This window comes from Neoarius graeffei, chromosome 11 (genome assembly GCF_027579695.1).
Source record: "Neoarius graeffei isolate fNeoGra1 chromosome 11, fNeoGra1.pri, whole genome shotgun sequence".
NCBI classification, from domain to species: domain Eukaryota; kingdom Metazoa; phylum Chordata; class Actinopteri; order Siluriformes; family Ariidae; genus Neoarius; species Neoarius graeffei.
In genome coordinates, this window is record NC_083579.1 from 48,365,630 (window position 1) to 48,379,470 (window position 13,841).

Genomic DNA, 13,841 nt, shown 5'->3' on the forward strand with positions numbered 1-13,841 from the left:
AAACTTGTTTATCTTTTATATATATACTAGTGCATCTCAAAAAATTAGAATATTGTGAAAAAGTTCAATATTTTCCATCAGTTATTTAAGAAAGTGAAAATGTTATATATTAGACATTACACATAAACTAAAATGTTTCAAGCATTTTTCTATTTTAATTTTAATCAGCATACAGTACAAAAACATAAAAAAAACATCTCAAAATATTAGAATATTTCATTTCGAGTTTGAGTAAAACAGTATGAACACAGTGTATCTCTCGGTCTAGTTCAGTACACACAGCCACAATCATGGGGAAGACTGCTGACTTGACTGTTGTCCAGAAGATGATCACTGATGCCCTCCACAAGGAGGGTAAGCCACAAAAGGTCATTGCTGAAAAGGGTGGCTGGAAAAGATGCACAAGCAACAGGGATGGCCGCAGTCTTGAGAGGATTGTCAAGAAAAGTTGACTCAAGAACTTAGGAGAGCTTCACAAGGAGTGGACTGAGGCTGGTGTCAGTGTATCAAGACCCATCACGAACAGACATCTTCAAGAAAGGGGATACAACTTTCGCATTCCTAATATCAAGCTACTCCTGAGCCAGAGACAATGTCAGAAGTGTCTTATCTGGGTTAAGGAGAGAAAGAAATGGACTGTTGCTCAGTGGTCCAAAGTCCTCTTTTCAGATGAAAGTACATTTTGCATTTAATTTGGAAATCACAGTTCTAGAGTCTGGAGGAAGAGTGGAGAGGCACAGAATCCAAGGTGTTTGAAGCCCAGTGTGAAGTTTCCACAGTCTGTGATGATTTGGGGTGCCATGTCATCTGCTGGTGTTGGTCCACTGTATTTTATCAAGTCCAAAGTCAACACCGCCATCTACCAGGAGATTTTAGAGCACTTCATGCTTCCATCTGCTGACGAGCTTTTTGGAGATGCTGATTTCCTTTTCCAGCAGGACTTGGCACCTACCCACAGTGCCAAAACTACTACCAAACGGTTTGCTGAACATGATATTACTGTGTTTGATTGGCCAGCCAACTTGCCTGACCTGAACCCCATAGAGAATCTATGGGGTATTGTCAAGAGGAAGATGAGAAACACCCGACCCAAAAATACAGATACGCTGAAGGCCACTATCAAAGCAACCTGGGCTTCAATAACACCTCAGCAGTGCCACAGACTGATCACCTCCATGCCACACTGCATTGATACAGTAATTCATGGTAAAGGAGCCCCAACCAAGTATTGAGTGTATAAATGAATATACTTTTCAGAAGTTGGACATTTCTGTATTGTAAATCCTTTTTTTGACTGATCTTAGGGAATATTCTAATAATTTGAGATACTGGATTTCTGATTTTCATGAGCTATAAGCCATAATAATCAAAATTAAAACAAAAAAGGCTTTAAATATTTCACTTTACATGTAATGAATATAGAATATATGAAAGTTTACCTTTTTGAATTAAATTATGAAAAAAGGGAACTTTTTCATGGTATTCTAATTTTTTGAGATGCACTAGTGTGTGTGTGTGTGTGTGTGTTTATATACGTGTGTGTGTATATATATATATATATATATATATACACACGCCATAGTTAAGTCTATCCTAGTGTTTATTTTTAATAGTCTTATAGTTCCTGAAATCAAACTAAGAATACTTTTGGTTACGAGAGTGTTCTTTAAGAACAAAAGTATTCTTAGTTTGATTTCAGGAACTATAAGACTATTAAATCTGACAACATTGCTTCAACATGAATGTGTAACTTGCAATGTTGCCAGATTTGAGATTTTTACCCTCGAGTTGTCTTTTATTTTTTCTTCTTAATAACTTTTGGTTAATATCATAGCCTTGAACTGGCACAGATTTAACTTTGACTTTATTATTAAATTTCTTTATTTACCACTGTTTATTTTGGATCGAATTTGGTTATTTTCCCAGTTTTTAAAGATACACAAAAGCAAGTACATTTATTCTAAAATTATTTTATATAATACAAATAATATTTATTAACCAATTTTTACTCATTTATATTGATCCCCTAAAGCCTTTTTTAGTCTTTATTATTTTACTTCTTTTTTTTTTTTTTAATCTTGTGCACACAAGATTAAAAATATTACCTTATGGGATTTGAGGGGCTCTGCACATTATATGGTGGCAGTGTGCATCTGAAGTCATGAAAGATGCGTATAAATTTATCATAAATTATTTTGTGCACACAAGAATTTTAATCAGTACATTTAATTTATTTAATTTATTTGTTCATTTTCAGTACCGTGTGTGTGTGTGTGTGTGTGTGTGTGTAAACTGAAATATTCTAATTCAGTAAAATGTATTGAGTACAGGTAGTCGTCGACTTACGACCTATGTGACTTACGACCGATTGACTTTACAACCATCTGGTTATGACTGGCAAGTGTTTCCCAGCTGAGCTAGCTGAGCGTACGACAGTTTCAGGCACATGCGCAGTCTCTCTCGCGCGTCCTCGCGCACTCCGTCATACAGTTTCCGCCCCAGCTCCTGGTTTATGAAACGAGCAAATCCTCCCACCAGCCTGAGTGCTGCAACAGCTGATGATGACGTAGACGACCCACAGCCAAGCACCAGTGATGCCAGCGGTCACTAAATTTTGTATTTTGCTATGTTTTACATCTGTATTTTGGTATGTTTCAAACTAAAATGTTTTCTATTTTTCACACCTGTATTTTATATTTTTTGTTTTGCACATATTAAATGAATTGTACTGTACGCAATGTAGTATGCAGTGTTTGACTTAAACCAAATAATGAGCCAAGGTAATGAAATAAGAAAATGTTGATAAAATAAGACTTTAAGATGATTACAATATCATTACACATCACAATATACTTACGTTCATTTAACATAGGCCGACTTACGACCAGATCGGTTTACGACCGGTCAGTCGTAACCAAACGCAGTCGTAAGTCGACGACTACCTGTGTATGTAAAGTAATATGAAATTGATGATAAACTGTAGCATATAAAGCTGTAATAACTGAATATTTATTTTACTTATGTGTTTAAAATTACCTCTCATACCTGTTACAATGGATTTTTATTGATTATGGTTATTATTGATTTTGTAAGATTGTAGAAATATTTTAGATTATGTATACCGATTATGTTGCACTATACTTTCATGGAAGTTTTTCTTTTTAAGCAAAATTATAGACACTAAATCTATACACAACTCAAACACTGTACTTTCACTACTGAGTTTATAACCTGCCCACAAATCATGTCCTTTTTATTAACAGTTGCTATATCCTGATCTATAGTTTGAATAATAGCAATAATGATATTTGTTTATTAGTAAATATTGTACATAATTTGATGTACTTTCATATAGTTTTCATGTTTGGTTGTACTAATATATGCAATACCTCACTCCATAATGTGTAACACAACACATATACACCTCAGACTGTGCACCTCCCCCCCCTTCCCCTCTCTCTCTCTCTCTCTCTCTCTCTCCACGTTGTTTGCACTGTTATTGGAGATGCTTTAATCTCATTGTACATGTGTATAGTGACAATAAAGGCATTCTATTCTACTTTCCAGAATTCAAAAAGTGTCAAAGGAGAGTAGGGGGTTTCTGTGCAATCTGGCCACCCGGGCAGTCTGTGTTGTTACTATTGTAAGGAAGGGGGTGTCAGTACGAGGCGCCGGAGAGGCAGAGTGAAGCTGCTCAGGTCCTGTTTGGACGAAAAACAATCCGGAATGGCGTCTGGAGAGACACTGTACATAGAAACGGACGGCTCTGAGATGCCGGCGGAGATCGTGGAGCTGCATGAAATCGAGGTGGAGACCATCGAGACCACGGTGGTCGGGGGAGACGACGAGGACGAGCATCAGTCCATGATCGCGCTGCAGCCGCTGGTCTCTGACGACCCGAATCACATCCACCACCAAGAGGTGATCTTAGTGCAGACTCGGGAGGAGGTTGTGGGCTGCGACGACTCGGAACTTCACCCGAACGACGGATTCGAGGACCAAATTCTCATTCCGGTTCCAGTTCCAGCCGCGGAGGAAGAGTTTATCGAGCAGACTCTGGTGACTGTGTCCGGGAAAAACACGGGGCGCCTGAAGAAAGGAAGCGGAAAGAAAGTGGTCAAAAAAGGCTTTCTGGGCTCCACCGAGGCGAGCGGACGGAAATGGGAGCAGAAACAAGTGCAGATCAAAACTCTGGAAGGGGAATTTTCTGTTACTATGTGGGCATCCGGTAGGTTTTATGTTGTGAAAGTTGGCTAGTTGCATTGTTCTTGGTTTGAAAAGAAAGAGGGCCTCGTGTGGGCCCTGAGCTGCTCAACACACACAGCAGGCGACTCACTGAAACAGCGCGCCGTGCGCCTTATTTACAGCCACAAATACAGACTTTAGGCTCTAGTGCCGGCTTGAAATGTTTTTGTTTTGATGGGAAGCCATGTTTTAAGTGTTGATGGGCGCCGCCATATTCGTCCAGACCATTATGGCCGCCCGAAAATGGCGTTTCTGTAACCGGGAAAGATGGCGGCGAACCGCGACAGGCGCCCAGCTGCAGGCTGGAAGAAGGCCTCAGTGGCGCACTTCAGCTCAACGGGCTTTCTTCACTGTTAACCTGTCTGCTTTTTTTTCCCTACCAGTATTCACGTAAATCCCGCCTCGTGCGACGTGATTGGCTCGTCATGTTGTCAAGCGAGCTGTTTATTGGACAGTGTCGAGTTCTCCTTCAGAAAGCCTGATACTATAACCAGTCAGTGAAGATAAGGTGATATTTGGCGGAATACGGGTGAAAGTGCCACAAAACCACGGTCCTCCCGAAGAAGGGGCGTGACCTTAAAAATGTTAATTCTCTTAAGCGAATTTAGCTTTTTTTTTCTTCACTTATTTATGATAGATTATTTAATGTAGTGTAATAATAGTAGTAGTTAATAATAATCATTAATTTTATTAATAATAAATTGTTGATAATAAACTTATTATTAAAGCATGAATTATGTATGTGTCTACTATAGATAGCTAGTTATGAACATGGTTAAAATGTGAGAAAATTCAGAGGTTGATTTTGGCTCTTTGCTTGTTATTGTTGTGCTGATCATGTAGATGAACCAGGCTGCACTTTAAGTTCTTGATCCCTGAAACCTAGTCATGATATAAGTGACGTAAAAGCAGAAAGTCCTTATTAGTCAATTTTACGACTAGCTAATTAGTACTAAAGTGGGTCTTTCCCTTGTACATTTGCAAATCCAAAAGCTGTGCTTGTTGTTTTTACTGCTTGAATGTGAATCGGTATGAAGTCTGTAGTACCTGTATACATAAGTAAGGTTTAGTTTGGTTTCAGTCACCCTTTACTTGCCTTAGTGATATGATTGTATCAGTGACAACGTCTTGTTTAATCCATGTCTTTAATAGCCTGCTGAAACAGGACTCCTGACCTAATCTCTGAGTTTGGCTTGACTTTGATCTCACTCAAAGCAGTGACCGTCAGTTTACAGTGTTTATATGTGACCTTTTGTTTGTTACTACTAATGCTGTCCTTTGGCTTTGTTGCAGATGATAAGAAAGACATTGATCACGAGTCAGTAGTTGAGGAGCAGATCATTGGGGAGAACTCCCCTCCAGACTACTCCGAGTACATGACGGGCAAGAAGCTGCCACCTGGTGGAATCCCGGGCATTGACCTGTCTGACCCCAAACAACTGGCAGAGTTTGCTAGGTGATCATTTGACGTCTACACTGAGACACTTTCTGAAGTGGTATTTTGAGGAGAAGGGGTTGTTTTATTTATATACACACAAGTCCAATCATTAGTAAAAGCAATCCATATTTTGGTTTTAAAAAATACATGACACATGTACAGGTGAAAATACAGTGTAATACATTTTGTGTTGGGGTTTTACACTAATATTTAGACATTGAATGTTTTAAAAAGACAGTGCTATACTGTAATGGTTACTGTTGAATATTGTACCACAGCATAATTGAATTCTTCAATTCATTTTTGGACCATAGCTTTGGTTATAATTTGAGTTGCAGGTTTATATGAACAGTAAATATATTAGAACATTGCAAAGTGCGTTATTCCTCTTCTGTCACAATAATAAAAATTTTTATTTCACAGTGTGTTGTTGAACATTTTAAACATTGTATATTATTTTTATGTAACAGGATGAAACCACGAAAAATGAAGGAAGATGATTCACCAAGAACAATAGCATGCCCCCACAAAGTAAGCAATGTCACAAACAGCAAATTTAAATGCTGTTTTTCCCATTTTATCCAGAGCAACTGTTGTAAATATCCGAAATAATGCATGGCTGTCTTCTACAGAATCAAATTACTTATTAAGGGTTATGTCACAATCATTATTACTTCACTTGATTGCTTTAGATGTCATTTTATTTTTGTATATATGAGAAAGTAGCAGTTTTAAGCGAGGTGTGATCTAAATAGCCTTCGTTTCAGTGGCCAACTTGCCATTTTCCCTATAAGGGCATTTAACATCATGTTTAAGGCTGCTGGGCCATAGAAGGTTCACGCTGCATGCTGCACACTACACGCTACACGCGTGTAAAGAAAAGTGGACAAACGTAGCATGACTTGCTCTGGGCCATAGAACGGCGTTCACGTTGCACGCTGCACACTTCACGCGTGAAGCATGAAATGAACATGCACACTTTTTTTTTAGGCGTGAAGATGGAAATTCCAGTCAATGCATGCGGTCACCGCCGCGCCAGCCAATCAGAACGGGTCTAGGGAGATAACGCTATGCTTTCAGGGGAAAACTTCAGAAAAAATATAATTGAATGGTATAATTGAAAAATAGTTCTTCATCGGGATTGTCAAGCAGATTATAGAATGTTCGGTGAAATTCACCACGGGTTTCTCTCAGAAGGAAGTGTTCTCGGCTCCAAATAGTGTTCCTTTTTCTCTTCCTCTGTCTCAGTAAAAGCAGAATGAGGCAATCGTCGTCATCCGAAGAGTCCATATTGTTGGTTACTCGGTCAAAGTAGAACAGACGCAACACGTGAACATCCAAGCATGAAGTTTAATGGCCCAGGGTCCGGTTCTTCACGTGAACGTGTAGCGTGCAGCATGCAGCGTGAACCTTCTATGGCCCAGCAGCCTAAGCCATTGATTTTGAGTTTGATCCCTTTTTTTGTGGACTAATTTCCAGGGCTGCTCAAAAATGTTCAGAGACAACTCTGCAATGAGGAAGCATTTGCACACACACGGACCACGCGTCCACGTGTGCGCAGAATGTGGGAAAGCATTTGTTGAAAGTTCCAAACTCAAACGACATCAGTTGGTTCATACTGGCGAAAAGCCTTTCCAGGTGAGTTTTAATATAAGCAGTGAATTTTAATTACATTTCTCAGGACACTTGTATTCCATAAATTGGTTCTCCTGCTCAGTGCACATAATTCTGATTATTGGAGCCTGTTCGTCAGTTGAGTTAAATCTGGTGTGTTACAAGCAAACCTCTATGAATAGTGCATTGCAGGGACACACCAGAAGTGGGATTGGGCAGCACCTCTTTAAGACACTAAAGTCTTTTAAAGAATTTAATATTTTTGTTCTAATAGAATACATTAAAGTAGTTTCTTTTTCGTTTCAGTGCACATTCGAGGGCTGTGGAAAGCGTTTCTCGCTGGACTTCAACTTGCGTACACACGTGCGTATTCACACTGGAGACAGACCCTACGTGTGCCCGTTTGACGGCTGCAATAAGAAATTTGCTCAGTCCACCAACCTAAAGTCTCACATTCTGACACATGCTAAAGCTAAGAACAACCAGTGAGTTGTTCTGGAAAGACATTTCAATAAGGACAGCAGCATTCAACGCTTTAAAACACCCTTTGTGTGTTGTTTGTAGGGTTTTTTTTTTTGTTTGTTTGGGTTTTTTTTTTAAGAGAGATTATCTACTGATGTTTTATCAGAATGAGTATTTAACTGATGATCAGATGCTCAGCTAGCCCTTAGGACACTTCTTATGGTACAAAATGGACTGAAATTTCTTTGCTACCAGAAAGTATCTTCTTTTGAAGATGTGCGTTTCTGGACCTTCAGCCACAACCTGAGATTTTATTTTATTTTTTGTCTCCAGAGCCCAAAGAGTCTAATCTTTTCATCTGTGTATGTTACCTGTCCACAAAGAGACATGACTGCTTTTTAGTTGTCTTCCAAGTGTGCATATTGTACACTTTTTAGACATTAGATTCATCTTGAAATGCTTGTTTTTTTCCCCTAAGATTTGATATATGTGAATGCTCTTCTTCAAAAAGAAGAAGATACTATTAAAACATTTTTCCAGTTATGGGGTATCCTCCAGCGGTATCTCATTTTGTATAACTGTTCTGTAAAAATATTTTGAAAATCATGTAGATAATAGAGATGTTAGATTTCTGTTTAACCTATTAAAGGAATTTTATTCAATTTAAAATTGTGCCATTGCATGCAGAACTACATTCCTTTACATTCAACAAATTAGTGCGAGTCCATTATTGTTACTAGGATGTACTAATTACTAAAATGTAAAAGATTTTAGATGTTAGCATTGTTTGGTGTACACTCACCATCCACCTGCACATTTATGTAATTATTTAATCATCTGAACATGTGGCAGCAGCAGAATACACACAATCTTGCTGAGACGGATCCAGAGTTTCAGTTACTGTTCACATCAAACATCAGAATTAAGGACAAAGTGTAATCTGTGTGACTTTGATCGTGACATAGATGTAGACATCAGATGGACTGGTTTGCAGGGTGGCCGCGGGTTCTTAAAAAGTCTTAAATTTAATTTTCCTAAAATAAGGCCATTAAAAAGTCTTAAATTTCAAACCCCGTGGTCTTAAATTTTCAATCTTAAATTTATGGAGATTTTACTCAGTCATATCGTTAAAATGTGGTACACTTTGGATGGGGAAAAAGTTTAATCGTTTTTGATGCCCACAATTATACCGCGCAGGCTCAGAATCCACCGGTTGCTAGACACACGCGTGCTTGACAACCACTCAGTGCCTGATCTGTTGTGTAAGTCCTATCGTGTGAGAGAGAGAGCAGCCCCTCCCCTCTCTGCTCCCGGAGTGGAGCCCCTCCCCTCTCTGCTCCCTGAGTGGAGCCCCTCCCCTCTCTGCTCCCTGAGTGGAGCTTGTCGCCTTGGTAACGGTGCAGGTGCAGGGAAGAGACACAATATGACAAGCAAAGAGCGCTTTTTCTCAGAGTTCCCTCTCCTCGAACAACGCTGATTTACACGGAAACGAAAGGAGCTATTCACAAAATTCTTGCACATTGAGCGCTACAAGGGTCTCATAAACACATTGATGTAAGTTTTTTGTCCCTAGTGTAAAAAATGTGGACACTAGAGCGAGTTAAAAACGAGTGACATTTCTGATTTTGCAGTAAAAGCGCCGCCACGTTTATAATGGGAGTCTATGGGGCAGCGTGCCTGTCCTCTCCTTACTTTCAGGCTTCTCATTCAAAAACTGTAAATCCTATCGCTCAGGGAGACACATTGTGTGAATCAAGACAAGTGTGGCTACTACTTTTGAGAAAATTGTGTGTAGAGTGAAAATTGTGGCTGAAAACACAGTTTAAATGAGAAAGTTAGAGCTTTTTTTTTCAGGCTGCCTACACTCTAAACTCCTGAACCCCCGTGGTGTGTAACGCAATAGACACCCATTATAAAGTCTGAATTTCTCCAGATTTGATCATGGTGTTTGATCTGTGACTGATCAAAAAGTATAGAACCTAGGAAAAAAGTTGAATGCCAGATCCACACAGGAGAATTTTGTCTCCATTTTAAAGTTTGAATCATGTCTCTAGGTGAAAGCATGCCAGAGCAGCGGATGTTTGAAAAACATTGAAAATGTGCGATTTTTTTCAATTAATTCCATAGAAAATGAATGGGAAATTTTGTGTGATTTTTTTCGCGACTATGTCGCGAAAAAAATCGTAGAATGCTGAACAAAGTAATAGCATAGCGAGTCCGATCGAGCCGCACGTTTTGATGTATTGTTTGTCTGTGTGCGATGTACAGTTATTGGGTTATTCGAAATCAAAATTTGTACAGAAGATGAAAAACGGAAGAACAAGAGTTTGCTGTGCTTTGCTCCCTATATGGGAGTCAGTAGTTTGCAATGCATAGCACTGCATCACTAATAATAAACTCCTGTGCACGCAGTTCCCAGGATTAAATGTATTTTCCACAGACCATTTATTTATTCACTTTACTCAAATACAAAGTAAAATGGCAGTAAATCATCTTTCTTTTCTTGCGTATTGCATCATGAGGCGTTCCTGGCTTGTAAATCTCTTATTTTCGGTGCATGACACATTCATGCAGCTGAGCATGCTATGAATTAACAACGACAACGGTCTGCAGTGGCGGCTACACAATTAAACACTCAGCGAACATTTCTCCATTTGTGTATGCAAATACACTCCAACGACTCAGTTTGGTTTCATTTACAACCAACGGTGTCTTTTGATGCCAGCACGTAATTGAACGAGAGAAGACTGGTTTACCGGAGACAAAATAAGCGTCATCTCTGCTTCTGTTCCCTCTGATGTCGCCTCCGTCGAGTGCGCGCGCGCACACCGCATGTCGGGGCCGCGGATGAGTTACTCTCCCTTGATCAACGAAGTCGGCGGGGAATTTGTGGTTATTATCGGTACAAACAGCGCGAATCACAACTTAAATGAGTGCGGTTCAGTTTGACATTATTGTCAGTCCGTTAGATAAACATTTAATTTTATTAAAATCGAAAATTAATATTTAGAGCCTGTGGGCTACAAAAATAATAGTCATTAAAGTAGCCGGCTGGACTTAATTGTGTAGTCGGCTGTATGGCCGGCAGCCGGCGCTTGTGGAAAGCCCTGTCGAATCAGCTCTGCGCATGTGCCGTGCGGCACAAAAAAATAGCAGCCACCATGAAGGAAGGAGATCCGGAGTTTTCAAACATTTGCTTAAGTGTGAAATCGCAAAATGGTATTCTAGCGAACAACAAAATAGTAAAGATTCAGAAAAACAAATCATTCAGTGATCATTTTAATAGTGTAATTTCATCCGAACTAGGCCTAACGCTCGATTTAGAACTACAAAAAGTCCGTGTGTCGGACATTTTAAGTACCTTTGTAAAAGTTTTGCAAATGTTGCAGTCAGCATTTAAAATGCTAACTTAGTTTTTGTACAAGTTTCAGTTGATTAAACTGTCATATTATTAAATGTGTCTGCTTTTGTAATAAAAAAGTACTGAAAGAAAAAGCAAACACAGCATTGCGATTTTCTTATCCATCCATTAAAAAAAAAATCCCTCCCTCCCTACTGAAAATTTTTTTGCTCACCCGGTGGACAGAAAACAGATTTTTTTTAAGGATGGCCTTGGATTCAAACATTGTGACTGCATTCTGATTGTCACATAGTTACAAGTTTATCCGATCCTCCTTATATTGTGTTCTGAGTGTGTGAATGCCTGTCAAGGAAAAGAAATGAAGTACTTCTACTAGAATAGTGTTTTCTGGTGAATGTTTACAAGAACAATAAGTTGCATTAAATTATATAGGTTTTTTTTTTCAAAAGAGTACGTTTTTGCGTGACTTTAGATTTGGTCTTAATTTTTTTTGGAACATGGTCTTAAAAAGTCTTAAATTTAACTTGGACAAACCTGTAGACACCCTGGGTTTGAGTATTTCAGAAACTACTGACCTGGGAATTTCTGTCTCTCACACACTCTCTCTCTCGTGTGCGCGCACACAAAAAATAGTCTCTAGAGTTCACACAGAATAGTGTTTAAAAAAGTGACAGTTTTGTGGGTGGGAACACCCTATTGATGAGAGGTCAGAGGAAAATGGCCAGATTGGTTTGAGCTGCCAGGTGGGATATACTACTTCAAATAATCACTCTTTACAACCGTGGTGAACAGAAAAGCATCACAGCATACATACCTCTTCCTGTCAGCTCAGACCAGTCTGGTCATGCTTCTCTGATCTCTCTCAAGGTGTTTCAGCCTGCAGACTCTCAACTCTCCAGATGTTTTTTGCACCATTCTGTGTAAGCTCTAGAGACTGTTTTCATTGTCATGCGAGAATCCCAGGAGATCAATAGTTTCTGAAATATTAACACCAGCCCATCTGGCACCAACAACCCCATGCCATGGTTAAAGTCACATGATAACTCGTGATAACACTTGATTAGATAACTACATGAATGTGTAGGTGTACAGATGCTCCTAGTAAAGTGGACAGTGAGTGTTGTGTGTGTTAGTTACACACGCACACCTGGGTTGGAGCATCTACAGTAGTGGCAAGGCTTGTGAGGCACTCCCAGTCAGCAGTGGTGAGTACATGGTGGTTGCACAGATTTCCTTGCTTTAATGCACATAATTCTGATTACTGTAGCTTGATCATCAGTTCGGAGTTAAATCTGGTGGGTTGGAGAAAGGAAAACAATTACTTGACTGATGAGTGTTATCACAATGAAAGTCTAGTTTCTTCTTGTGTTATTAGAGACAGCCATTGTGAATTATTTTGTTCATAATACCCAGCCCTTTACCATGACTTGTATGGTCCAGTGTAATACAGAGGAAAAAAATAATAATGGGGGAACTTAATTTGTATTACACCAAGACACAGTAAGCATATGCTATTCAAAATGATTTTATTTGATTTGCATCAATCATTGGTCATCATTAAAAATACCGAGTAAAGGTTCCCTGTTGCATCATGTTCCCTGGATTAACAGACCTGGCTCAACTCAACTGTGTGTCTAAAACAACATTCATGACCTCAAAGGAATTTCAGCAATAGTAAAAAAAAAAAAAAACACAAATATTGTGGTCTAAGGTGACATATACATACACACACACACACAAGGTAAAGGTGTACATTATGATTACTGACCCTATTCAATTTGCATTTGAACTAGATTAATGATACATGATCCTACATATCAGTGCAGGTTATATAACCAGTGTTGTTCTTTGTAACGCAGCTTAAAGCTCATTTGAAAATTGGCTATTTTTCTATAAGGAAAAATAGACATTTTCTTTGACAAACTCAGTGCAAAACAGATGAATGGACTCAACAGGAAGTCGTCCCCCCCTCCCGGTACTTTTACTGATCTTAAGAATCCAGCTCAGTTTCACTGCATAAATTGTTCAGTGCAATCTTACTGAAAATTGTTTTACATTAGTTAAAGAGCCTGAGAGGTTTTAAGGCCACATATCTAAAGATATATACATACCTCCAGTGCAGTATATTTATGGTCAGGAACAGTGGATTTTGTGGCTGGCTTCTCTTTAAAGACATGACTGACTTGCGTTCTTTAAACACTAGTGTTTATTATGCTTATAAACTTTAGTCCTGGGCTTTTCAACAACATTATCTTAAATATAGATCACTGCAAGAGGGGCAGGTGTGTGGTGTGGTGTATTCCCCCCCCCCCCAATTTTAATAATCTTAAAAAAATATACATCACCTTGACTTGTATTTGCTCAGTAAAAGAAAAATGTAGTTAGAACACTATGCCTCATAGAATCATACTGCTGTGAGATACTCAGTTATTGTATAGAACAAGATTATCTTTAAGGTCTTGCAAGGTAAAGGTGAACATTTTCAAGCACTTTTGATCGTCTGAGTCTTTAGTCCTTCATCAGAGCAGCGAGTAGAGCAGGGTAGTCTGGCGTTCCCCATCCAGTCACTGGATCCCATGAGGAAGCAGCACAGAAACCTTGCCCTTCAACCTTCTCATCCAGACAACCCAAGTGACATCCCTCTGTGACCTGAGAACATAAGGAAGTTAAAACTTAAAAATAAATAAATAAATTCTGGCAACAGAGAAAGCCAAAATTCCA

The 13,841-nt window shown here is 39.1% G+C and overlaps 2 protein-coding genes across 2 annotated transcripts in view; one reads left to right on the forward strand and one right to left on the reverse strand.

Annotated features, from left to right (window-relative positions):
* Positions 1-3,635: 3,635 nt before the first annotated feature.
* On the forward strand, positions 3,636-8,428 carry yy1a (YY1 transcription factor a). Its single transcript, XM_060934083.1, has 5 exons — positions 3,636-4,228; positions 5,539-5,701; positions 6,154-6,214; positions 7,163-7,321; positions 7,604-8,428. The coding sequence occupies exons 1-5, from the start codon at positions 3,727-3,729 to the stop codon at positions 7,784-7,786; spliced, it is 1,068 nt and encodes a 355-aa protein (XP_060790066.1). The 5' UTR covers positions 3,636-3,726; the 3' UTR covers positions 7,787-8,428.
* Positions 8,429-12,629: 4,201 nt separating this feature from the next.
* Positions 12,630-13,841, reverse strand: part of tpp1 (tripeptidyl peptidase I) — a 35,305-nt gene continuing 34,093 nt past the window's right edge. Inside the window, exon 13 of the mRNA XM_060934082.1 lies at positions 12,630-13,769. Coding sequence (XP_060790065.1) covers positions 13,629-13,769 — 141 coding nt within the window. The 3' untranslated portion in view covers positions 12,630-13,628. The remainder of the gene's footprint in view (positions 13,770-13,841) is intronic.

Coding starts and splice junctions, on each gene's coding strand:
- yy1a (XM_060934083.1), top strand. CDS start 3,727: ATGGCGTCTGGAGAGACACTGTACATAGAAACGGACGGCTCTGAGATG. Junction 5,702..6,153: donor CAACTGGCAGAGTTTGCTAG/GTGATCATTTGA, acceptor TTTATGTAACAG/GATGAAACCACGAAAAATGA. Junction 7,322..7,603: donor CTGGCGAAAAGCCTTTCCAG/GTGAGTTTTAAT, acceptor TTTTCGTTTCAG/TGCACATTCGAGGGCTGTGG.